Raw genomic sequence first — 27,490 nt, 5'->3', positions numbered from 1 at the left:
TTTGGGCTCCACTACGCTCACATGAAACAATGAAGGGCTTGTTTGCTGTTATTGTCATTAACATCACTCGCCCTTTCAGCTGACTCCATCTGACTCCATCAGCTATCCATTTTTACATAACATTTGTTGAGGAACAAAAGAACTTTTTCTATTTTCCGTGGAGCTCTCCAAATAAGTTACCTCTCCTCCTTATGGGACAATATAGGCCTGTCTAGAAACATGGTGATTTGTTTGACTTCTAACTCAAGAATGTGGGTGGATTTTTAATTTGTTTTTCAATGTTAGCTGCTATAGCCCCTAGCATCATAGTAGGTAGTCAGTAATTCTGAATTGAAACAGTCACTTAATAAATTGGGTCTTTGTTTTGTTTTGTTTTCCAGGCTAAAAGTTTAAGTGATTAGAATAATCAGCTAAAGTTTTTGTCTTCAAAAAAAGTCTGCACTCAATATGAGTGACAGGTAACTTGTATGGAACATTTAATCTTCAGAGGAGCATTGAATAAAGTGATTAATATCTACATGCAAAGGAATAATGTGCTTTCTGTACCCATCAGCATTAGAATGCATTGAAGGCAATCCATATTTTGACCAGAAGGGAGAAGTTTCTGGGCCATATTAATGATGACGTTTTTCTGGTCGGAGAGGTCCTTGAAAGCCCCCCAACATATGTTATCTTCCAGAGAAAAGGACTTTAAAAAATACATTCCCCATTCAAACTACCAATTCAAGAACTGCAAAAACTAGTGTATTGATCATTTTCACAGGGAACGAGCAGCTGCCAACAAACTAGTCCGTCGTACCGAGAAGAAGCTGAAGGAAATCTTCATGCAGGTTGAAGATGAACGTCGACATGCAGATCAATATAAAGAACAGGTAAGGGAAGAAAACAGGGCAGGATGAACGTGTCTTCCACTTCAGAAATGCTTTAGCAAGGAGAGTGATGCCAAGTAAGCCAAGTGTTACCATTTGACGAACTAAATTAAGAAAACACTATTTGAAACTCTTAATTCTAATATTTCAGCAGACATGCTGTTCCTTGTTCCCGCCAGGCACTCGTGGGTGCTGGGGGTACAGAAGTGATTAGGACACGGCCCCGGCCCACAGGGTTCTCCCAGTGTGCCAGACACACAGAGAGGAGGGGTGGGCAAGAGCACATCAGGAGGGCTTTGAAGTATGCGGCCTGAACTTAGCCTTAACGTTATCATCTGTTTCCTCCACTGGAACGTACGCTGCACGAGTGCACAGATTTCTTCCTGTTTCACTGTCATCTCTTGAATGCCTAGAACACTTCTGGGCATAGTTGGCAGTCACTGACTGTTGGCTGGATGGAGGGGTGAGGGCAGGAGATGTTGACTAGAAAACAAATGTACTGCCTGCAGGACCCGAGTGGCCTTCCTTGTCAGCACCCAGGCATTCTTCTAAGTATCAAGGGACTGTCTTAACAGGACTCTGACCTGTGGTCAGGTCTGCAGTGACCGCAGCCTGGGTGGCTGTGCTCTCCCACCGCTCTCTCCCCTCGGCCATGATGAGATTTGCTGCTGCAGACGCTGAGAGGGAAGGTGGACAGAGCTGGGGATTCCCCTGCCTTCAGCCCACACTCTTCCCTTTTCTTCCCCTGCTCCATTCAGACACTTCGGCCTTCTCTCCCAACCCCCACCCTGAGGGCCTAGCAGCACTGAGGGCAGTTCTGGGTGGACGTGAGCTGGACCTGCAGGCGCTGGCCAGTCTCTGTATGGCTCAGGAGTGAATGAACCAGTGGGGAGGCTGACTTCCCACGGTCTTCCAGAGTGGCTTTGTACTTGAATCAAAACATAACGTCTGAAACACACATACTGAAAGGACATGTACAAGTGAATGTCCATCTCCTGGGGCTAGAGATTGTCCACATCGTTGGCTCTTCTGTATTTGGTAGAAATAGCAATTCCCTTTCACAATCCCATAGGTCACTCATGTGAAGATACTAAACTATCATTTTTCTGCAAAGCTCATGGGTGAAAATACGGGTTTAAAGTTTTTAAAAAATTTCCTTTGCTCTGTAGACACGGGCTTTGCTGAGAATGGCAGGCTGACCAAAAAGGCCTTAGACTAGCGCCTAGTCTTTGTGTTTAAGTGCACACACATGTATACATGTGCCTGTGTGTGTACACACATGCGTGTGCTCACATGGCTGATGGGGCAGAGAGCTGTGCTGACACTCTCAGGGCGCGGTGGTGCTGAATCTGGATTCACCAGTTTGGTTTTGACTTGGTTCGTGTAACTTGCCCAAGATGGAGAAGGCCAACGCCAGGATGAAGCAGCTTAAACGGCAGCTGGAGGAAGCAGAAGAAGAAGCTACACGTGCCAACGCATCTCGCCGTAAACTCCAGCGGGAACTGGATGATGCCACTGAGGCCAACGAGGGCCTGAGCCGTGAGGTCAGCACTCTGAAGAACCGGCTGAGGTGAGTGACCCCACGGACTTCTGTGAGAGGCGCAGGGTCTCACAGAGTCCACACCCAAAGCTTGCAAAGACAGCCACATTTGTAGGCTTAAGTTTGACTTTTTCTGAAGTTGTTTACTTAGATTCATGTACAGCTTCTCGTTTCTGCTCTTGAATCACCTCTCCTGTGTATCCGTTCAGGATTTCTGACCTTTAGTAGATCTTGAGGAGAAGAGAAGAGGAATGGGCCCACTCATTTTCTTTGCCATTCACTAGTGGACTATGCGAATACACAGCACGAGGCTAGAGAGCCAGGTCAAGTGTCTGTGCATGTTCCGATGTCCACAGTGAGGAGAGGTCAGGATCAGGAGCTCCTCACGGGACCTGACGCCACCAGCCCTCCTCCAGTCCTCAGCTCCATGCTGGATCTGACGTGCGCCAGGGAGAGGGCAGAACACGCGAGAGCTAAAGCTCAACTTTCTCCCCAGGACAGGTTAGCACAAGGGTCGGCAAACTGTGCCCCACGGGCCAAATGCTGTCTGTGCACTGCTTTTGTACAGCATTAAGGGTTGTAAAAAAAAAGTACAAATGTGCAACAGAGACCTTACATGGCCCAAGCGCCTGTCTGCCCTCACAGCAGTGCTGGCCCTTGGTTAGCAGGGAGAGCTTCACCGTAATCCGTCTTACTGACCGTTTCTCTCTCACAGCTGTAAGTTGAGTCAAGCCATCCACTTGAGGTGGATGAAGCGCAGGGCCTTTCCTGACCGCGCACCCACCCAAGGTCATGTGTCCTGGGGAAGGGGCAGATCTGGAAGTCTGGAGTCATATCAGGTGGTTGAACAACTTGACAGCCACGTTTTTGTGTATTTACCAACACATCTACTTTCTGTTCCCTCCAGGCGAGGTGGCCCAATCAGCTTCTCTTCAAGCCGATCTGGCCGGCGCCAGCTGCACATTGAGGGGGCCTCCCTGGAGCTGTCAGATGATGACACAGAAAGTAAAACCAGTGACGTCAATGAGACGCAACCGCCCCAGTCAGAGTAACGTCATAGGAAGCCAGTGGAGGCGATACAGTGGGACATGCAGGAACTCACGCCGCGCCAGCCTGCCGGGAGGCCTCCTACAGATTTAGGAAATTGGCAAGCTTCGGGATTCCTTACTGAAAGATCAACTGTGTCTTAAGGCTTTCCAGCCTACACATACTGTATCCTGCTTCAGATTTAGGTACAATTGCTCCCCTTTTTATATATATACATACACAAAACACACATATTAAACAGATTGCCTCATCATTGCATCTATTTTCCATATATTCATCAAGAGACCATTTTATAATACATGTTAAGAAGAGAACCCTTTTTCAAACAAACTCCAGACCCTCGTTGCCAGTCGCTGGGTTATTGGGGCAGCCCTGTGGTTGTTGCTCAGTTGCTCTGCATGCTCTCTGTCATACAGACAGGTAACTTAGTTCTGTGTTCATGTGGCCCCTGACTCCTCAGCCACATCAAGTCTCCTAGAACATTGTGGAACCTAAACTGCACTTGTATCTCTCATTTCCTTCTAATAATGATCAACACTATTTCAGTGAGCAAACTGTGAAAGGGACTTTGGAAAGATTAGGAGGGGTGGGTTGGATTGGGGGAAGCAGCATCCATTTGGGGTTACCATGCCCATCTCCCTTAAGTTGGTGATGTCCCCACATCTCTTCAATGAACTGTCCTTGGCCAGGGCTGGTCTGCGCCTAGGATGGATAGTGGCCATGATGCAGCTGAGGCCCCTCCTGCCCCGGGTGGCAGCCGTCATGTTGACTTCTGGATGGTCTCCTGAACCCTCTGGCTTTGCCAGTGTACTCCTCCTCGCTTCAGGAGCAAGCAGCTGCAGGCCCCTAAGCAGGAGTTAGTGGAAGGCCCTCCCACGCCAGCCAGGCTTTCATGCTGACCTTGCAAATTCAGCCGCTGCTTTGAGCCCAAAATGGGAATATTGGTTTTGTGTCCGAGACTTGTTCCAAGTTTGTCAGTGAGGTTTACCGCACCTCAAGAATGGATGCCATCTGCCTGAATGTTGACATGCCAGTGGATGTGAATCCTTTTTCATTTCTCTTTTTCCCTTCCCTTTGGACAGTATTACAGTGAACATTTAGCATTCTGTTTTTGGTTGATAGTTAAGCAAACTGACATTACAGAAAGTGCCTTAGACACTACAGTACTAAGACAATGTTCAATATATTATTTGCCTCTGTAACAATTTAATGTATTAAGTTTTGACTGTGCTTCCTATCATGTACCTCTCTAGTCAAAGTGGTATTATAAAAACATTCAGTGACAATGAATCAGTGTTAATTATAAATCCTTGATCCTCTGCAACGTGCTTGAAAACACAAACCTTTTGGGTTAAAAGCTTTAACATCTGTTAGGAAGAATTTGTCATGTGGGTTTGGAATCTTTGATTTTTTTCCCCCTTATGAATTGTACTGGCTGTTGACCACCAGACACCTGACTGCAAATATCTTTTCTTGTATTCCCATATTTCTAGACAATGATTTTTGTAAGACAATAAATTTATTCATTATAGATATTTACGCCTGCTCTATTTACTTGGAGGAAAAAGCACCCGTTGAGAATAAACAGACCTCAATAAACAAGAATAATCATGTAAACATGGAATCTGTTTTCTCAGCTTCTGTTCTCGATTCCCCATCTGTGATCTGATTGGAGGTTGGGAGCTACACAGACTGCAAATGCAGGCAGCCAGGCCCACCTCTTCTGAGGGTGCTGCGCTCCCAGAAACTGTCAGATGATGGGCTAATTCTCTGGGCAGTCTTGGCTACAAGTCCTGTTCTCACCAGTGGCCTCACGGTGTGTAGAAGTATCTGGAAGGAAAGGGCCACTGGACTGGGGCTGGAGACTCAACTGTTACTGGAAGAAGGGAGCAATTTAGAGCCACAGGATAAAGCTTTTAGGAGGGTTTTGGTCACCAACCAATGAAGGTCCTTACCGGATTAGGGCATGTTAAGAGGTCCAAGAAGTTGCTGACTACATTTTCGGGCAGGATGTGCATTGAAAAGGGTTTGGGAAGGATTCAGTGGTGAGACCAACTAGAATGGGCTGCAGAGAAATACTTAAGGGAACACAAAATCACATAAAGAACGCTGAGGGTTTTTATTCCGTGAGTCTCAGGTTAGGCTGGTTCCGGTGGTATAAGGTATATACCCAAGCTGTTCGGCAGTGGTGGGGACGCAAAAGATGGGCAACCATGCTCCCTTTCTCCAGAGTCACTACCCAGGAGATGGCAAGTCGTAGTCACGGTGTTTCACCTGTGTTCTCATCCTCGTTCTCAATATCTTAGTCCAGGTATTTGTGGAATTCAGAGGCTCGTTTTTCTCAAAAAGAATTCTCTGCTGGCTGGTTTAACTGGTGTTAATGTCAGTTTCCCAACAACTCAGCCTATCAGGAGAATCATATAATCTACATGATTCCACAAAGATGCTAACTAGAAGGAACCCTCCTCCAGGAAACAAACCACCACTTCTGTAGCCTAAGGCAAGGTACTTCATAAAACCTTTCTTGGGTATTTAAAGCACCAGGAAGATGGTTTATGGGCTTTGAGTGTGTCAAAGACTCAAGCCAGCTAGCTTCCACCCAGCAGGAGTGTGGTCCATCGTGAGGAGGAATTCAGGCCAGACTTGGGGAAGCCTTGTCCTTCGTTGAAATGAAGTTTAGATGAGATGAGGCTCTGTTGGGTTTTAACTCGGAGCTGTCATGTATACTTTAAATGCTCAGTCTGGCCTTGGTATATGATAGGCACTCCTTTTAATGCAGACATTCCAAAGAATTATTTTAAATTGCTTGGGTAAGGGTAACACACCTATTAGGCCTGACTGGCTTGAGGACATACTCCTGAAACCCTGACATCAGAAAGACTAGAGCTCTGTCACATTTCCTTTCTGTCACCAATTTTCCCCATCCCTGGAAACCTCAACTAAGATGAAGCATGAGCTGAAAGACGTAACTGTTCTCACAGCCAGCTCTCCCTATGCCTCTGGGTATAAATGACCCATGGCCCCTTCCTCCTAAAGCCAATGTTGCCAGGACACAGAGCTGTCTGTGTGGAGACTGGGGAAGAAAAGAGGTCACAGTTGTCAAATTCCAGGAAGCATCACTTCCTGCCCCACCCCCACCGCCTCAAAAAAAAAATCAAGCCAGAAAAGGCCATAGGTTGGAATCTTAAGAAAGTAGAGAAGATGGCTCCTCTCCTCCTGGTTCCAGGCAGGTCTGAGAGTGAAGCCTGTGGCTGAGACCCAAAGGGAGTCCCCATCCACAAAGGCTTCCTAGTTGTTGTCCCTCCCAGAGGGACACCAAGAGCTTTCCCAAATTCAGGGTGTTTGCTAGAATGCTATGTCCTGTGCCAGCTGTCAGGACCATACAGGGCAGTCCAGTTCCTTGTGTAGCCACCTGTCATTTGGGAATCTAGCAAATCACGTGAGGCGTCTCATTGATTCTTGTTGGAAATCTAATATGAAACTATCGATAAGGGTATATTGAGAGGATGATGCCAATTTTCAAAGACAATGTTAACTGTAATTTCAGTACCTATGTACCATATGCAGAAAGTGTGACCACGTCCTTCACCCTTACTGAGACAAGAAATTAACATTGATTCATTATGGCAGAGAGGTCTGTTTATTTTTTCAAAGTAGCCCAATAATGGACTCCATCCCCACTGACTGGATGTCATGAAGCTTATTCAAGATGTAATCTGACATAAGGAGATGATTAAACACTGGGTCTGACTGAAACATCCAAGCAGAGCGCTGCCTCCTTCCAAGTACCATACTGCCCCGACACTAAGACGCCCATGTGCTCACACGTGTAAACTCGTGCATCTCACAACTGCTGTCAGCAGGTGGCAGCTGTGGTGTGGTTGTCATTGCCTGACTCCTCCTGGTAAGGTCAATAAAGCCCAGCAGCAGATCTTGCAGATTGGGGATCAGCAGCTTAGAAGAAAATTCTGGAGCCAACAATGGAATATGCTTTTCAGAAATGCTGCATCTCCAATGCTCACCACGGCACAGAGGACGACATCGCTTGGGAAAACACGGACAACTTTGGGTCAAAACGTGGTTCAGAACGTCAGAATCATCACACACAATGTGATGTTTTAGGACTCACATTTTCCTTTTTTGTATATGAATTAAGTGTGATATGAAAATCTGTCTAAAGAAGTCTAAAAGAGCTCTTTCAATAAATATAAAAAGTCTAAATGGGAAGCATTTTCATAGTTCTAACGGGCACATTGTTCTTAATGGTTCACAAAATAAATGTGTCTTATAATGCAGTACTGTCTCCACTAGGCTGGTGCTGGGGTAGAGCTCTGGGGAATCTGTATTTTAAATTTCCCAAGTGTGACCCATGGTCATCTGGCAGGTCAGGGAGCCCCTGCCTTGTGCTACTCGCTCAAATCTTGGGGCTTCTCGGCACAGGTCTTCATGCCAACTTGGGTAGTGAAAGAAACTCAGTCTCATTGCTTCAACTTTTAAAAAATGAATTTGGGGGGCCAGCCCTATGGCCTAGTGGTTGAGCTTGGCACATTCCACTTTGGCAGCCTGGGTTCAGTTCCTAGGCACAGACCTACACCATTCATTGACGGCCATGCTGTGGTGGTGACCCACATACAAAATAGAGGAAGACTGGCATGGATGTTAGCTCAGGGAAAATCTTCCCTGGAAAAAAAAAAAAAAAGAATTTGGGCAACTTTACAGAAAAATTTAGAACCCACAAATAGTAAACTATTTGTATCTTTTTAATTTCACTTCTGATTTTTTTTTTTATAAAGCTGTAATTAGCATGTTCATCTACTTTGTGTCCTTTTTCAATTGGTCATTTCCATTCCCATATAATTAGCACAGCTGCACACTTATGTTTCAATGGCTCTAGGATATCTTGTTCAGCTGATAAGTCATCCTGACCATTCCTCTACCATCAGACATTTATATTATTGCTATTGAAATTGACTTTATTTGTTCTTACCAACATAGGGAAAAGTGAAGAGTTTTTATAGTTTATCATGTTGTTAGATTCAAGACTTACAAGAGAATAATTTAGTGACACCAATAATTGTAAAATTGTACCTAGTCCCCTAAATTCTAGGTGACAGTGTGATTTGGTGATTCTTTTTCCTAGTTAAAACAATCACTTTTTTTGAACCAAAAAAACAGTGGTTCTTAGCTCCATCATCTCCTGACAGGGAGCAATAGGGCTCTGAGCTAATTTGGACATCATTCATCTGACTGTTTATCCAAACATGTGCCAGAAAACCCACTGCCCAGGCCTGCTGGCCCAGCACCCTGCTCCAGGCCTCCACCTGCAAATCATGACCCAGGCAGGATCTCCGTACTTTATGGGGGCAGCAGTCAAATGTGGCACCTGATTACAAACACCCACAAGTAAACAAGTTAAATTTCTGCTCAGTTTGCATGCTGTTTCCCTTGGTAAAGGCTTCAGAGCTGGCAGGAAACACTAACATAACTCCTGTGGCTGCAGATGGACAGCAGGACAAAGCATGACTCCAAATCATAACCCCAGGGACATGGCACAAACCCCACTTGGTCCCCCAAAACCAGCACTGTAAGCTTTGTTGTTTGCCTCTTCACATACACTGTCTTACAAAGGAAGTCTATTATATTAATATTTACTCAAATTCTTGTTTTCCCTTAAAATTAAAAAAGGGCTACTATATTCCCATATATCATATTTTTAATAATCATGGCACCAGTTTTCAGATAAGATGTTTTAAGTTTTAGGAAATCATTTACAAAGATGCCTCCCCCCGCCCCCATTTTTAGGAAAGAATCAACTAACACCTATATTTTAAAGGCCAAGCTAGTGTTCTCAGTTTGTTTCAACATTTGGGGCAAATACACAGAGAAAAATAATCCATAAAGTACAAGCTGGAATGTAGAAAAGGCTTCTCTTAGCATCTTCTAGGCAAACAGTGAAAACAACTGAGTGCTTGGACCCATCCTCTTTCTGGCCGTCCCACTAGCAGCCAGGCTGGCTGCTCTCAGCTTCAGCCAGGCGGGACAGATCTGGCTATAGGGGCTCCCTACAGCTGTGGCTCCACCGCAGGACACCTCCCTTCCCCGGAGGGGCCAGCCGCCACCTTGACTCTCAGGAGATGCCAATGGCGTCTCTGGGACAACTTCTGAGAGAAGCAGAGTCAACACTCAACGAGTGCAGGATTGCGAGAGGAGGAAGGGTGGATGAACCATATTCCTGCTGCAAAGGCTGTGCCAGCCCCCACAGCTCACCACTGCCATGCGCTCAAAGTCGGCTCACCTCCTGGGGCACAAGACAGAGTCAAAGCCTGTGAGGCCTCAAGTTTGGAAAGCTGGGGAGTAGAGAGAAAGACACAAGCTCATTTCCAATCCCGGCTCTTCTATGAACTGGCTGTGTGAGCTCAGGTCAGTGGCTTAAACTCTGAGCCCACTTTCTCTTCTGTAAACTGAGGCGAAACCAGCTCACCCTGCTCTCAGGTCATCTACGTCTAGTTCTCACATGCCTCACTTGTGACTCAACAATCCCAGCTTTGGCTTCTGGCTCTTAGCTGGTGGAGTAGTTTCTGGCCACTCTAGACTGAAAGTGGAGCACTGGCTCCTACTCTCATGCAGGAAGATGTTTCAGGAGCCAGAGATAGGAATGGATGGTGAGATGAAAATATCTGGAGGCAAGAGGCTGTCCTCCACCACCTGGAAGATCAGCCCCGCCCATGCAGGGACCCAGTTCAGGCGAGGGCTCATTCCTGAAGGTTTCCGTGAGAGCCAGGCAAACCTGGGCATCGGGCAGCCTAGGAAGAGAACCCGCTCAGAGGCAGGCGGCTGACAGGCAATCTTCAGCTAGACAGGCAAACAGTAGCAACCTTCATGCCAGGTAGCAAAGCCTCCACTCAACACGTACAAAGTATCATTTTGAACCAAATGATTCAAACAGAAAGCTGAAAATGAGGCCAGGGAAGTCAATGAGCTTCTTCATGGGGTCATATGCCAAGGGCTGCTGCAGCTATAAAACACCAAAACTATGTGGAGCTCTCCTCCTGAAGGGACTGGAAACAAGCCCAGCAGCATACTGCTGCCCTTTCATGGGCCTGGCCAGTCCTCTCCTGGACCCAAAGGAGCGGTGACACCCAGTGAATGACAAGTGGTCCCCTGTACCAGGGCCCCTTCCCCAGCCATCAACTGATGGAACAACAATTGACAGAACTGTCTGGATGAAATGATCCCAGGAGTATTCAGCTGGAAAGGTACTGAGAAATCACTGGGGAGCCAGCAACAGGATTCAAGACTCCAGAATGCATCCTTGCTCTAAATAGAGTAGCTCTGCTTGTCATGTTTTAGCTTTGGGAGTCCTGCCTAAACAAAGAGGTCTGCTAAATGTTTAAAGGCCCGACCTAATCCAGTCCTTCCGATGATGGCTGGGAAAGAAGCTGGGTGTTGCTGGCCATCTGTCAGAGACGCGTTTTCTTTTCAACTGCACGGCCAGCACTGCACCCATACCATTGTCAGTGTCCCTCGGGGAATCAGCTTACAACAAAACCTCCAGGACCCTCAAGTAGAAAACATCACTGCCCACATATTAACAGACGAAAGGAATTTTTGAAAATGTATTCTACTTAAAGTTTCTCACTTAGGAATTTGATTCACTTACTTTTCATTTACTCACGGTTTTAAAACTACTAACTGCACTATTCATGCTCTTGGTCATAAGCAGTGCTCAGAAGCCAAGACACTCGTACAGACCCCAGTTTACACGTTCCTCAAGCCCAGTCACTTGTGTCTTGCTACCAAACATCTCGTATCTTCTCTCACTTGCTAGCATCAACCTGGGATGAGGAGAGAAGCCCAGACCCACGTAACCTGTAATCTCAGAACACCAACATGTCAAGAAAGGCAGCACAGCTGGAGAAGCAGTTCCTGGATCCACTGCGGTCACTCCGTGACTTCGCAAGCTGCCTCCCTCCGAGTCCAGGTCCTCCCTCCCAGATTCGCAAGTGGGGCCTGGGCCATTCTCATGCTGTTCCTGGAAATCACCACTAAGAGGAGAAACCAGCACCAAGAATCAGCATGAGAATGCCCGCTCAGTGCAGCAGATATCTCCTGAGGCTGCCTGAATTTTCTTTGCCCCATTTGACAGCTGCTGTCCATCTGCATGTCCCATGTCAGAACAGAAGCGACATTTGAACCTGGCTTTGTAACTCCAGCTCTTCTCTCACAGGATGGCAGAAATTCAATAAAGCAATCGCAATCCTTTTTTTCTGTGAAATTTATTGTTTCCACATTAAAAGATTTTTTTGAGGGGAAGTATTTTCTTTTTTTTAACCACATGATGATCCTATACAGCTGCCCAGAGTAGGACACCATCTTAAGTCATTAACATGCCATATGAGTTCTGAATAAATAAAAGCTACAAAGCCCAAGTTATATACAAATATCTTAGGCAATAATGTTTACAAACCTATGTACAATAAAACAAATGTAAACAGTAAATGCAGCATGAGAGTAATCAAAGGATGCACAGGGACAACCACTTATGGTCAGTCTGCCCCCCAGGAGCTGGCACCAGCCAGCTCCTGGAATCAGGCCACTCAACCCTTCCTAACACAACTGGACAGGCCCTCAGAAGACAAAACAAAAATGCTCTGAAGATGTCATTTAACTGAAGGACCAGAAAGCTGGCGAGGAGGTTGCCACCACCCCCCATCCCGAGTCTGAGGCACATGGAGGAGGAGGAGACAGCACAGAGGCCCAGCCCTGTGTGTGCCCAGGCCCTGGAGGCTCCTGCCATTTGGGGCTCAGACGGGCATTTCGCTGCTCTCAGAGGAAAGTCTATGGAATGATAACTGCTAAAGTAAAATCAGAAGGTGCAGAAACTGTTCCCTAATTCAGTGACCTTCCTGACTCTTTACCAGCAACAGGCCCAAACTGTGGGGGATGGGCTGGGGGACACATGATCATGAGCACTGAAGAGGCTTGAGTGGAAGCTCAGGAGGAGGGCACACGTCGACCTGATTTGGGGGAGAACTTCTAGGAGATCTGCAATGTCCTAAACACAACTAAACCCTATCAGTACAGCAGGGTGGGAGCGACGAGGCAGGCGCGATGAATGGGTACTTCCGCATCACTGACCAAGTAATACATGTATGTATCACCTTGTGACCCACAAAAGTGCAATCATGTGAAACCAACGGCACTACGGCGAGAAGAGAAAATAGCCAGTATTGATATCGCGCAGAGTCCTGGGACTGGGCAGGGCCCAGCAGCCGCCACTGCATGCAGCCTGCCCTCTGCCAGCCATGGGGAGGCAGGCGGAGGGGCACAGCCTGGGCCCAGGCACCGAGGGGTGAGGCGTGGGTGTCCTGGGTTGTCGGAGGGGGCAGGAGCCCCCACCTGGAGGCCGGGCACTCACACACTGAGAGGCAGCATACCCGGTGCCGACGACGGGCGCGAGGAGCCCAGACCAGGAGGAGGAGGAGCTGGGTCAAAGCCGTTTACTGCCCTGTGGGGGTGACCAGAGCAGAGAAGAGAAGGGGAGGGGAAGGGGAGAGAAAGAGAGACTGTCATTTAAAATCACTCAACACACAGCAAGAAATTCATTTCCTCTCTGAACTATTCCTCTTCCTGGCCCACAGTAGAATCCTGATGGCCCAAGGGAGAGTGGCTGCCTAGAAAGCATCAGTTGGTTAGAGACCTGAGAATTCAGTGGTCCTGGGCTAATGAGACTATGTGCTTCCTTCTTGGCAACTTCAGCACACAAGCCACTGCAGCCACAGCCCTGACTTTTTTCCCCATAGAACAGGTCTAAATATCTGCCAGTATGGAACTAGCTAACTAAATAATGCTACAACTAAGTGATGAAATATACAGCCATTAAAAACATATCCCACAGAGTTCTTTAACAGCATGGGAAAATATTCACAATGTAATTAATGCTAGATGGAAAAAGAAGTAGGTCACCAAACTGTATATGTTCAATGATGTGAAGAAAAAAAAGTGGTATATATTCTAGATTCTAGACTATTGCTCCTTATATAGACATTGCTATCTACGTAGCTAAATCTAGAATGTGTGGGGCTACACACACGAATACATATACACACACATATATATGTACATAAAAATCATATATGTTGTAGAAGAAAAATTTAACAATAATTACATTTTTTTCCCTCTGGGACATGGCAAAGTTTTGTTGACTACTTTTTTATGGTTTTCCAAATCTCCTACAATATATATGAATATCTTAATAAGGGCAAGAAAAATAACTTTTAAAAATTATTTAGCAAGTAAAGCTGGATGGGTAGGCATCTCTGCAGACTCATGAGCAACCAGCCCAGCCCAACACAAGCTCCTGCAGCCAGGACCCAGCACCCAGGCCCAGCAATGCAGAGCACCCCACCCAGCACCATCCACCTGGCAGCGCAGCCGAGGAAGCTGTGAGGGAGGGAGAGCAAAGCCTGGAACCTCTCTCAGGAAGCCACATCAGCCCTCCCATCCCGACAAACTTCCTAAGAAAATGTGTCCCACCAGTAACTTGGGAGATACAGCCAATTGCAAGGGGCCTCACTGCACCACGCATGCCCACCACTGCCCCCCTAACTTACTCATCACTGGGGCCCAGGGAGTTGAATATAGACTAATGGAGAGAAGTTCTTTAAAAAAACGCAGACACTCTCCCCACAACGATGACTGTTGACTGAAGAGGTGAGTATAGCCTCTCAGAGCAACAGGCATGCAGAGAGATTTGACAAATGACCCTTGACTACTCTGAAGAAACAGAGTGAGTGTCTGAAGAAACTCACCTCGGAGCGCAGATTTTGAGTTTCAAAGCAAGCTATTCACCCACAGGCCAAGAGCAACAGGAGAGGCTGACAAAAGTAACTTCTCCCTGCTGTACCTCCTCCTGCCTCAGTGATGCACACCCGGGATCTCCCCTTTTCTTTCTGGGCTGAGGGAGGTCTGACATTTGAGCTTCACCACATTTGAAAACTTTCAATCATCCCTCCCCATTCTCCCAAGGCTATATGCCTGTGCCTCAGCTGGGGGCAGAAGCCATATCCTCTACGCCAACGCCACCCTCATAAAATAAGCCCCATCTGTCATTTGTCTGGCTAGTCCAAGTTCTGCCTCTCCTAGAACCTCAGGGAAAACTAGGCAGGCCTCAGAAATGGCCTCAGCTTTGAACATGTGAACATCAGATTCCCAGCCTCACAGAGCATGGCAGCAGGCAGGGCAAGCTGTACTACAGACAGCCCCCAAAACTCAGCAGAAAGGGAATACTGTTGGGTGCCAACAAGAACTTGGCACCTGTTCTACAGGGGTGTGCAAAAGCAGCAACTGTGAAGATGGCTCCACACACAAGTTTAGAACTGAGATTCCAGCATTTTCAGGCTAGACGGATCTTTAAAGAAAGTCAAGTTCATCCCCATTGTTATACAGCTAAGGAACGAAAGCAAGATAAGGTCCAGCCATTCACCCGAGCTCACCCCATGAGCCTGTCAATGGGGCAGCAGGGCCCACAACCTGCCTCCAGGTGCCTAGGCCATTATCCTTTCCCAGCCTCCTCTGGTCAGAGGACACCTGACAGCCCTCAGCAAGCAACCACTTTGGTGCTCCCAATGCAGGTCAGCTCTCATGGGAAAAATAAGCAGTGCAATCCAGAATATAAAGGGAGAACAAGAAACCAGATAAGCAATTTCTCTGTGTGGATGGAAATCGGAACTCTTGATTTGAAGGTTGAATGGAGTGAAAGAGAGTAACAACCTGCCAGGGTCTCACCTAGCACCTCTCCTGTGAGTTGAGAAGTGGGAAATAAAAGACCAGAGGGAGAGGAAAGCTGACCCTATAGGTGGAATTATCAGTCTGGTGACGTCCCTTCAGGGAACTGCAAAGGTGCGCAGTGGGGAGAGGTTTCCAAGAGAAGAAACACCTCCATACTCACCACATTTGGTTTCAGGGAGCAGCAAAAGAGCCAAAGGGAAATGTCCCAGTGGACAACCCAGGGCTGAGTGGAGAGAGAACGGGCAGGGATGGAGACCCAGATCTGAGAATCATCTATGCAAAAAAGGTTCCAGAAGGTATGAAATTTCATGGTCTTAACCATCAAAATCTAGTGAAAGAGTCTGGAAAATAGAGAATCTGGCTAAGAAAAGGTACCAAGGTCAACTGTAAAATGGCAGCAGCAGAAGCGAAAAGGGGAAAAGAACCACCGAATGTTTAAAGGTAGTCAGTCAGGAGGACAATAAATCTAACACAACAGAGATAAAGCATGGAGACTAAATCCATCAAAGAAGCAAGGACAAGTACACCTGAGAGGGCGGTAGAGAGAAGGACGAGAGAGGGCTGGGGCTAATTCTGGAGAACAGGTAGACACACTCCAGACCCTGGGCCTCCCTAGTGAGATGGATAAACGGAAGCTCAGTGCAGCTCCAGCCAGCTAGTGTCCAGCCCAGGCTCTGCAAACTGAAATGTACATTCCTGCAAAGTAAGGGAGATCTTATACACATCCCCAACTACCATTCCAATGTACCTCGGGAATACAAGAGTGAGAGCAGAGGGAGAGTCCCCACAGAGGAAGGGTCCATTATCATTAGTGCCTGCTGTAAGAAAACAAGACCTGGGTAACAGCAAGAACTCAGTCCCACAAAGGCCAGTCCAATGTGGTCCCAGGACCTGACAGCAGCCCTAGACCCCCACCCTCAGATTCCTGGCATCATCACTACAGTACCCTACTCCATAACAAGAGGGCCATCAGGCCTCTATTCACAATCGCCCCAGGACCACTACAACTAATTTGTTTTTGTTTTGCACAGCTGAACCAATAACAATGGTATATAGTCAAGTTACAGAGGAACTCGAAAGCTCACTCATGGGCCAGGAGTTGGTTAAAGCAGAGTCAGCCCCATGCAGTTAGTAAAACCAGCTTGTTAATGTGTCTTCCATCACACACCATGATTGAGAAAGAACGAAAAAGAGCACAGCAAACAAATTCAGTTACCCATGAACAACGTGGGAAATATGACTTTTTCTTGCCTAATAAAAAAAAGGAAAAAACATTAAACAGTAATACAAATACTATTTTCACACTGTGCCCTAAAATTAGTCTATGTCTACCTACCCAGCCCCAAAGAAACTAGACTGGCTTGCAAAATTAGGGTAAGTGATAGATAAGAAACTAAATAAAAGCTATGGGGAGAAAAAATGTTTTTGAGAGAATTCAAGTGACTATACTACACATGAATTTGTGTCCTTTCAGATGATGATATGAAGGGCTATTAGTGGTTGGAGGAAACAGAACACCTGGGAAGCAGGCCCAGCAGGCCATATTTTAGGTGGACTGGCAGAAGTGACCACAGACTAGATAAAATCCTGATTCCAAGGAGCCCTCAAATAACCAGAACCTACAGAATATTTCAAATCCCATAGAGCAACATATAACAATAAGACAATTTGTTCTGTGTGGTAAGGCCTCACGGCATCTGAAGATTTTGAGGGAGGTGTGAGGGTGGGGTGCATACACATACATTCACATACATGCACACGTGCACAAACTACTTTAACTCTTTCCCCCAAACCATGCTCCCATAGGAGCACTAGTAAAACTATAGAGACAGTGCTACCTACAGACAGACTCCTTAGGAGTGAGGGGCAGGGCAGGCAAGTTCTAGAGCAGAATGCTTTTTAAAATGGAATGCTTCTTCTCACGCTGAAACTACAAGCTACACTTCCATAAGAGCTGACATTTTTTGTTTTAACCTGCCAGATTTAATAATGGAGCTGGGAGTGGGATATTTCCCCCCTTCCTTTTGCAGCTGGTACATACCATCTTGGTTTTATTAGTCAATAGATCAGCAGGAAGAAAGGCCAGAGGTAAAAAGCCAGGCAGGCCAGAGCCAAAGCAAAGCAGCAAGGAAGTAAAACCCACAAGAGTTACCCTCAGGTATATGGTGACCAAACAAACATAATATGTGAGTGTGTATATACAATCCATTTATCCTATAAACTAAACCCTTGCACAAAGGCCAGACCACAAAAGTATATTTAATTCCTAATAGAAACAGTACAATTAAAAGTTTGCTCTATGTAAACCAAAACTAAATATCATCTGTAACTGCTTCTATCAGGAAGCACATTTCCAGCTTCAGTGCAGGAATAAGCACCTGCATCTAGAATGCTCCTCAGGGGACAGGGACTCCATCACAGTGTCCAAAGCCCACTCCTGGTTTAGCTTACACTGAATCCTCTGCATCTACCTAAGACTGGGTTCATCTCTGGGCAGTCACTACTCTAGTGGTCTGTACCAGGGGTCTCTAAGGAAGAGAGCAGCAGTGAGCTTGACCTGACAATGTTATCTCGCCTGCAGCAGGGCTCTTCTAGGACTTTCCACATGCAAAGGCATCTGTCCGACCTATCCACTTACAGTTCACACCTGTTCTCATGTCATAAGGTGCCCAAGACCCACCAAGAAATAGGATTCCAGATAGAGACTAGCAACTACTCTACTGGAGGTAATTACAAGTTGTAGGGAAAAATACTGGGCACTGTTTCCAACACTGATGAAAACTACCTCTAAACTTTCCCTGTATTGTTTGGGGGAAATGGTATCTCTAACGTAAAAATATCTACTTATTTCATTTACTGTTATAGTATAAAAAGGAGAACTCCTCAAGTTTGCCTGAAACTCCTAAACCTGAGGAAAATTAATTTTATTCTTACTCCCCTTGAGGAGCCCCAATAGTTAGAATAAAGTTCTGATTTATACATTGATATTTTAGATTGTGCTTTTAATGAAATGTCTATAAATAAAGTTCTGATTTACATATTGGTATTTTAGAATGCGCTCCTTAATACCTCAAGGTAGAATTCTCTTAAGCGAGAGAGAGAGAAAGCAGAACACTCCACTCCACAAGGATGGACAATAAGCTTTTTAGAGTGGACTATGCACCAAATCAGGTCCTCCACAAATGCGCCACAGTTCTTGAGGGAAACAGAGAACACAAGCTCCTTTAAGAAACTGAAAATTTCTAGAGTGGTATCTGCATTGCTTTCGCAGGACAATAAGAAAGAACGGCCTCTACGACTCAAAGAAGAGACAGTGGCAAGGGATCATGGTGCTTCAGCTGCTGTTCAGTAACAGCTACCTTGGGTAACACGGTCAGCATCCCCAGACCACAGGTCCTAGTTACCTAAACTAAGGCATACCTATACAAGAATGTAACCATGGAGTGTTTTTTCTTTTTTAAATTAAGGTAGAATAATACGTATGACATGAAAAGATATTGGCAGTATAAGTCATGATAGGTATGTTGCAGAGCAGTATTTAAAGCATAATCCCATAAATATTTAAAAGCGCATAGCAGATGCATTAAAATATGATTTCATATGCCCAGGAATAACTGCAAGGATGCAAAAATAGTGTGAAAACAGAACACATTTACTTTTAACTTTATATACCTCTGTACCAACTGAAATTTTTTTGCATTAAGGACGTATTGCTGCTTCAACCTTAAGACAATTTCTTTTTAATTCTCAATTCCCCAAAAAAATCTTCACATTACACAAAAGTTGTGTCTCCCAAACTGTATTTGATCCAGTGATTTCCTATTTTTTTAAATCTTCTGTCAGGGGCTTTGTTTCAGAGGTTGCATATACATGATAATGGTTCTCTTCTACCTTTAACAAGTATTTGCTAAGAAAGTGTACGAAGCCTCTAAGCACCTTGAGAACAAGGACCACATCACAGTCACCTTTAAGCCCTAGAGCCTAGCACTGCTGCCTTTCAAGAGTCTGCTTCCCAGGACAGAAGCTTCAGAGTCAGGGTTCCCAGAGCAATAGACTCCATGGGGACTAGAAGACAACAACGGATTTCATGTCCCCTGAGATATGAATGATAGAACAGGCTTCAGGAGGGTTAATCAAACTGAGTTTACCTTTTCATAGCTTTAATAAGCTCACTTAATAATGTGCAACTTTACTACTCAAAAAATTATCATTTAAAATTTCCAAGACTTACCCTTTGTCAAAGAAAGACGTATGCCCTGATCGAGAGAACTTTGTGCCGTTGCTATTCATCACCCCACAGTTAACGTTCCCTGAAATATAGGATTTTCGTGATGCTTGGTCCTTTGCAAAATTCCTGCAAGCTGCTAATTTGGATTCTAGAGCCTACAAAATGAAAAAGGAATGATTTGGTTGTCAAAACAGTAGCTACACATAAAAATTTGCATTTCAAACCATTTCTATTTCAAGACTCAAAACTTACTCCCTCGGTTGATAATGGTGGCTATTTAAGCCATAATCAATCACTGATCTAAGAGAAAGAGGGAATGTTCGTGCTGACTCCCTTTCTAAAGAGCTCAGAATATTTTATTTATTCCTCTCAGTATCACAGGGATACAGATATAGTCCTCACCTCACAACTAAGAAAAATGTGGCACAGTAGACAGAGACGGACCCCAGGTGTCCCAGCCCTATCTATTGTTTCTTTCTGAGTTGTGCACTGTTTGTTACTTGGCTGGTTGGGGGTGTGTGCGTGTGTTAGGAGCAAGCACTATAAAGAATGAAAAAGCATCACTTGAGGATTTTTTTAATGTAGCCAACTCTGTGTCGGGCTTCAGTTTAGTTGTTTCTACTGCACCATAATGGATTCAGTGCATTCACAACACCTCATATGAAGTTAAAAGCTATTCTATTTCTGCGAGCACACTTTAAAATGTCTAACTGATACCCATTGTACATAATTAAATAATTCACCTGAAAATGACACTGGCCCCTTAGCATTTACCTCTAAATTGGGTGCCCTTCTTAGCACCTGTCACCACAACACCTGGCCAGTGCCAGGCTCTACAAAAAAACAGATAACAAGAAGAGAACAGGAGTTTCTCATCTATTTCTATCACACACAGATATCATCAACTCCCCCTTTCCCAGAAACACTTCGACTAAATCAAACCCCTCTCCCCAGAATTAAAAAAAGCGGGGGAGGAGGGAATATAATCCATGAAAAAAAAACAGTCCATTCCTATTATCCATGACACTGAGGGATCGGGAGGGTGGATAAATTAAATTCACGGATAACATGTATTTCACTTTGAGAATCCTCCCCCCATAATTTCAATAAGAGCTGTTAAAAAACAGCAAAAAAAAAAAACAGACTGAAACTTTTCTCTTCTCCTTCCCTATAACAAAAGTACAATGACCTAGCAAAATAACAACAGGAAGAAGGAGGAGAGGTAATGACCTTATAGGATAAGCTCTGAATAAACATTATTTCAGCAACTTGTTAAATATACACATACACAGTAAAAATTGAGAGCCATTAATTTCCTATATTTAAGACACTCATTCTTTCACTTAAATATTTGTTGAGCATCTATCATACAGCAGACTACAAGTTGTGTTTGAGGCGTCAGTGAGACATCCAAGTATAATACTGGTCTGGCACTCGGGAAAAGGGTGGTCTAGAAATCAAGATTTAGAAGATAGGCACACCAGGTAGTAGAAGAAATCACAGTTGTGAATAAGATCAGAAAATCAAGGGCAGAACTCTGAGTAAAATCAACACTGAAAGGGTGAACAGATGTAACCCAACAAGATGACAAGGAGAAATGTACAGGAAGGTGGAAAGCAGACATGACACAGCATCAGAGAAGCAGAGAAAAGAAGGCATTTCAACAAAAAGGTCAGTGTTTAATGTTTCAAGTAAAATTAGGACAGAACAGCATCCATTGGTTTTGACAGCAATGAGATCAATGAGCAATTTTAGTGGAGTGAGCAGGAAACAGAGCCCAGATTGGTATGTCTGGGGAGCGCGAATGCAGTCAAAAACACTAATAATAAATGGAGACATGCTTTCAAAAAGCTCAGCTGTGAAGGGAAGAGAGAAATAGGATAATTAAAGAGAGATGTAGGGTAAAAGGAAAGAATAGCTGCTTTTAGTTTTGCTTTTTAAGATTAAAAAATTGTGTATATAATATGTAATACATAAATATTACATATAAAGTATACATGCATATAACACATAATGTGTCATACATAAATATTACATATAAATATTACAAATACATAGTAAAAGGCTGATGATACAGGAGAAATAAGGATGAGAAGGCTGGAAGGAATGAAACCCAAAGCACAGGGGAACAAAATTAGCCATGGGCAGGAACTGGATACTTTTACCAGTGAAAAAAAAGAAAGAATGGCCACAAGCAGAACTAATAATAGGAGAGTAATAAAAGAAGGTAAGAGAGGAGAGCAAATAAGTTTAAATCAGATGGTCTTGATCTCTCAGTGGAAGAGGATGCAAGAGTGGGGATAGGGCTTCCAGTTCAAGTCAGTAGACAAAGTAGTACAAAGAAGCAGAAAATGAAATATTCATAAAAGCCTGCAGGAGCTGGCAGATAACAGCAGACCAAAAATTTTGATGGCATCTTAGAAAACAGACTGTCAGCTGAATAGGTGAACCATGCAAGGACTCCAAGTTCAACTTTCATGCACCATTTCTGAATACACTACTTAAGGTGCCAAAGTAAAACAAACAAGGAACAAAGAAAGATGTCACGACACGGGGTCCACGAATAGGCAGAACTAACCTAAGAGTATAATGAAGAGAAATTCAAGTGTGACCAGTGCACCAGCCCTAGAAGCAAGCATATCAGAGCATTCGGCAAAAAGGGTGAATAAGAAGCTGGAAGATGTAAGACATATAGCAAAGAAAGGGTATGTTTCTTCTAGGCACAAGAAAAAAAAGTAATTAGAAACACTAAGAAAAAGGCATATAAGTCAGCTATGACACAAATATGAAAAAACCTAAGATGATTTTGAATAAATGATAAAAAACAAAATGCTTGAAATATCTGGTGAACGGCACAAATAAAACAACCCAAGATCCCAGCTCCTCCTCTATGATTATGCAGAAAATAATATATACATGGGCATAATATTGCACATGCAAATGACTAATTTTCATAACCAACCAATGGAGAGTTCAAGAAGGGACAGAGAAAGACATACACACAGGGAATGGAGATCTAATCTAATAAATTCAGAAACAGAGGTTTAAGCATGTTATTTAAAATTAAAGGGGCTGGCTCCATGGCCAAGTGATTAAGTTCCCAAACTCCACTTTGGCGGCCCAGGGTTTTGCTGGTTTGGATCCTGGGCACAGACACAGCACCACTCATCAGGCCATGCTGAGGCGGCATCCCATATAGCACAACCAGAAGGACCCACAGCTAGAATATACAACTATGTAGTGGGGAGAAGAGGAAGCAAAAAATAAAAAAGCGAAGACTGGCAACTGATGTTAGCTCAGGTGCCAATCTTTAAAAATAACAATAATAAATAAAATTACAAAAATAACCAACACAAGAATGAAAAATAAAAATTTAACAAATTGGAAAGATGTGAGTTAAATTTCTCATCTTTTCGTTTAAAGACGGTAAGTCAAGATACAGAAAGATAAGCACATTTTTACAAATTACAGAGGTAAATACAACTCTTACAACAAATGAGATAAAAAATGCCTATCTTAGGAGTGAGGAAAAATTACTCTGTGTACTGTGTGAATGACTTATGCACATTACTTTTTATACTAACTTTAAAATGCAGATTTAGAGTTAATCTGACGGTTCAAAAATAATTTTATAAGCCAGAAAAGGTAAACATAGGACCTCGTATCTTAGCCTTCCATTTCTTCTTCATATAAAGTATAATGCAGTTTCTACTTTTTTCAGAAAGTGCCCCACACAAAAAAATAAGTGAAGGGGTGGTGGATAGTGGGAAGTTTCAAGGGTAGATTACTGAAAAGAGAGGTAAAAGTCACTGAGGGAAATAGGAAAGGGAACCGACTAAGACTAGAAATGCTAACTGTCATCGAGGCTTAAATCTGCGTGGCTATGACTGTTTCCAGTGATCTGGATGCAGGGAAGGAGAAGTCCAATTGCTTGACTGATCCAGACTGCAGGTCTCCTCCATGGCCAAAGAGACTATGAGTCGACAGTGACAGAATAAGTGATCTCTGGGGTCAGGGATGAGTAGGAAACAAAGTGAAAGCAAGAAATGGCTAAAAAAACAGAGTGCTATTCTTGATAAGATCAAAGAGCAGGTATTACACAAAGTAAAAAAATGAATAAGCAGAAAACAAGTATACTATTTCAAACGCCCAACTGTTCTGGAATACAAGATTAGAGACAAGGAGACAACACTGAAGTTGAGGTAAGACAGGCACGACTGAAAGCAGGAAGCCATGCCCCCCATCAGTGCTAAAGTCCCACAAAGTGAAAGCTCAAGGGATGACCAGGAGGATGGCAGACAGCAGCAAAGAACAGGATTAGAGAGTGGTATAAGACAAACAGCAGGCCTTAGAGGAAGTACTTTAGACAAAAATGGAGGAGTCATGATGTAGAAACAGCCAGGGGGAACACAAAGAATGTGCAGTGGGAACTCAAGAGCTGGGCACACAGGGCCTTCTGCAGAGGCTCCAGCAAGCCCAAGCCCGAGACGTGTTTATCTGGACCAGTCTCAGCTAGTCACTGGATGCTTTTGCTTCTCGGCTTAATTATAGTCTTTACCACAGGAAGGTATCCTTTTTTCTTCCCTTATTCAAATTAAGAAATAATTCAACACCTTGGCAGTTGAAACACCTAGTGATGAATAATTGAATGCTTACCCCTACTTTCCGTAAGAGATCCCCCACGATATTTAGTGCTGATATCCTCGCTGAAGGAGTTAGTGGACTGGTACCAAAACCATTTGGTATAGCTAGAGAAAAACAAAAGGCAAGTGATTACCCTTGCAGTTCCCTTTACATTTGGGTTTTGTTGTTGATATTACAAAGCGGTATACACTCAATGAAAAATCAATATAGTATTCCAAACCATAAAGTGGAGATACCATTCCACTTTATACCTTATATAAACGTTTAACATTTACCAGTTCTCCAACTGATGGATAGATATTGAGATTATATCCAATTTTTCATCATTACAAATAATGCCAAAAGGACCTATACCCTTAAAACATTTAGACAACTATTACTGGAGAAGAGATTCCTAAAAATAAAACTGCTGGGTCAGAAGATGTGCCCGTTTTTTTCATCCTAATAGATAATGACAAAATGCTCTCTAAAGAGATTGTGCCAATATCAGCAGTCTATATGTTGCTGCCCTCAATATTAGACATTATCTTTTTTGTTTGTTTTTGCCAATTTGATAGTCATATTGTTTTCATTTTTGTTTCCTTAATGACTAGTCATTTGAATCTCCTCTTTTGGAAAGCATCTGTTTATCGTCTGCACTTCTTTCTACTGGGTTGCCTTTCCTTTATCAATTTGCAAGGGCACTATACATTACAGATATCCACCCTTTCTCTTACACGTTGAATTTCTCAGTATGACACATCTTCTAAACTTGGTGTCTTGGGGAGGAAGCCTTAGGCATCATCACCTCAATATTATAAAAATATTCCCCATATTTTCTTCTAATGTTTTCCTACAATTTTTTTTTACACTCAGATCATTTAACTCATCAAATATCTAAATTTTTTTCCTCCAAATGGATATCCAATTGTCCTAATACCAGTTAGTAAAGACTCATCTCATCTGAAATGACAGTAAAATCATATACTGAATTCCCTAAATATTTCGGTTCCATTAAATTATTATTCTTTTCCACTAGAAATATGCTGCTTTCATTATTATAGTGTTAAAATATATTTTGGTATCTAGAAGGGCAAAGTCTTTTCTTGTTATTAACCTATATCAAACTTCTCTTGGCTATTCTTGCACATTACTCTTCCAGAGTAACTTCAAAATCAACTTGCCAACTTAAAAAATCCTGTTAGGATTTTTATTAGAAATTTAAATTATTGGTTAATTTGGAGAGAATGGATATTGCAACAAAATTAAATCTTTCCATTCAGAATCATGGAATTCAGCATATTTATTCACCTCTTCTTTCACACCCCTCAGTAAAGGTTTTCAATCGTGCATATTTCTTCAATCTATTTTTGAGGTAATATGGCACAGTGCTTAAGAGCTCTTGAGCTAAACTGCTAGATACAAATCCATCTCTGCCACTTAGCAACTGTGTGACCTTGAGTAAGTTACTCATATGTAAAAGGGGGCTAATCACAGCACTTGTCTCATAAAGTTACGAAGTTTAAATTAGTTAATATATTTTTTAAATGCCTAGCACATAGTAAGTGCTCGAGAAATGTTAGCTTATGATTTTTTATCTGTTTTCTACAGAGTGCCAACCAGCACATAAAATGCTTTTGTTGCTGCTGCTGCTGTTTTTATTTATTGTCCTTGTCCTCCAGCACATCATCTCATTGAAGGCAGGGGCTTTGTCTTATTCACTACTACGTATGCCCAGCGTCTAGAATAATGCGTGGCGTGTATCAGCTGCTCAGTGTGATATGAATAAACTGCTGTACTTTTCTTGGCAGGAGATTCTAGATCTCATTTCTTTCTATTCTCCTTAAATTGTATACTTTAGATATTATTAAATCTGTGCTTTTACAGTAAGTTGTCTTAAACGCTTTTTGAAAGTAGGCATCATATCAATAAAACGCAATAAAGACAGACCACTTCTTAGAGATCAGCTCTTCAGATCTTGCCACTGATTTCTCTAAACTCCTGCTTCTTGCTACGTCTATGCTGACTTCCTTGTCATGAAACTGCAGTGATCCAGGATGTAGCAGCTTTTAGGTTGGTGAAAGCTCATGCTATCAGTTCCAGTCTAAAATTGTGTCTCTTTGGACAAATACTACTGCCTTAGGGTTGACATCCTTAATTCTGTGCCAGAATTGAGCTCTATGTCCTGTTGATGCCCTCCCCACCAAGTCCCTGAATGAAAACTCTAAGGAGCTCAACCAGTGTTCACCTCCTCTGGGTGTTACCTCGACTGAGGCTCCTGACTATTCTGATTAGTGCTCAACTAAAGAATTTTCAGAACTCCTCTGCATACTCTAATTAGTAACATAAAAGCAAAATTTTGTTAATTCTCAAATGTTAGTAATTCTGAGGTCCTCAAATATACAAGCAGGCATTCTGAAAAATGGACAGCAAAGGATTCTGACGACTGCTATAATCTATGTACTGCCTGCTCTATGTGCTCAGCAGCAAACTCAGCACATACTAGTACAATTAGTAACATCTTACAACCATATAGCATTTCCACTTGCCTTAACTAATCTCACCTCCTAACAAGGTGAAGATAGGGTGAATTATCTATTCAAGGGCTATTGATCACTTAAAATGTGGCTAATGCAACTGAGAAACAGAATTTCAAATGTAATTCATTTAAATTGATAAAAATGTAAATTTAAATAGTCACATGTGGCTACTGGCTACTCTATTGGGCAGCATCATACAGAGAGCTTACTGTGCTAATTGCCCAGACATAAAACCTCCTCATATCACTCCGGAAGATAAAATCTTATATGGTCATGTGCCACATAACAACGTGTTGGTCAACAATGGACCACATATACAACAGTGGTCCCACAAGATTGGTACTACATAGTCTAGGTGTGTAGTAGGCTATACCATCTAGGTTTCGTAAGTACACTCTATGACGTTCACACAACAACATCGTCTAACAACACATTTCTCAGAACACATCGCCACTGTTAAGTGACACATGACTATTTTAAAAAGAGGCAGGAAGAAAGATAGCTTCCACATGGGGAGAAAAAAGTATAGGGGAGAGGAAGTAGCTGAAATACAATCTGCAAGCTGCAAAAACTAAATAATCTGAATTAAGTTCTTCAAGGTTCCATTCTAAGGTTCTGTCTAGTAGCTACTAAATGGGTTTTCTACCTATCCGGATTAAAAAACACACTGGCTGATGGCAAAAGGAATATTCTCTATGTACTACTCAACAGTTACTCTGCATGTACCTCTGAAAATGGCAGCTATTGGAACGTGTAATAGAACGGACATGTCAATCCAAGCCAATCTTACATGCGTGTGAATGCTAACTCGATGAGTCTCTGTACATTCTGTGTATAACTGCTCTAATCAAAA

General features: G+C 43.4%; 2 protein-coding genes across 35 annotated transcripts in view; one reads left to right on the top strand and one right to left on the bottom strand.

Annotated features, from left to right (window-relative positions):
• The window catches only part of MYH10 (myosin heavy chain 10), a 145,974-nt gene extending 140,901 nt beyond the window's left edge, over positions 1 to 5,073 (top strand). For all 18 annotated transcript variants that reach the window (XM_070563363.1, XM_008532431.2, XM_008532430.2 and 15 more), the window contains 3 exons: positions 764 to 872; positions 2,267 to 2,439; positions 3,317 to 5,073. In XM_070563363.1, the coding sequence (XP_070419464.1) occupies positions 764 to 872; positions 2,267 to 2,439; positions 3,317 to 3,461 (427 nt within the window). In that variant the 3' untranslated portion in view covers positions 3,462 to 5,073. The remainder of the gene's footprint in view (positions 1 to 763; positions 873 to 2,266; positions 2,440 to 3,316) is intronic.
• Positions 5,074 to 7,073: 2,000 nt separating this feature from the next.
• Positions 7,074 to 27,490, bottom strand: part of NDEL1 (nudE neurodevelopment protein 1 like 1) — a 61,534-nt gene continuing 41,117 nt past the window's right edge. For 6 of the 17 annotated variants that reach the window (XM_070563391.1, XM_070563390.1, XM_070563389.1 and 3 more), the window contains 3 exons: positions 24,131 to 24,222; positions 19,478 to 19,629; positions 11,773 to 12,964 (listed from right to left, as the gene is read on the bottom strand). In XM_070563391.1, coding sequence (XP_070419492.1) covers positions 12,871 to 12,964; positions 19,478 to 19,629; positions 24,131 to 24,222 — 338 coding nt within the window. In that variant the 3' untranslated portion in view covers positions 11,773 to 12,870. Of the gene's footprint in view, positions 7,501 to 11,772; positions 12,965 to 13,507; positions 13,689 to 16,462; positions 16,498 to 19,477; positions 19,630 to 24,130; positions 24,223 to 27,490 lie in introns of those variants that run through there. The other 11 variants (XM_070563392.1, XM_008532429.2, XM_070563384.1 and 8 more) reach the window with 4 other exon arrangements.

The sequence above is a fragment of the Equus przewalskii genome, chromosome 10 (assembly GCF_037783145.1).
Source record: "Equus przewalskii isolate Varuska chromosome 10, EquPr2, whole genome shotgun sequence".
Classification (NCBI taxonomy): domain Eukaryota; kingdom Metazoa; phylum Chordata; class Mammalia; order Perissodactyla; family Equidae; genus Equus; species Equus przewalskii.
This window is presented reverse-complemented; position numbering and strand designations above follow the sequence as displayed.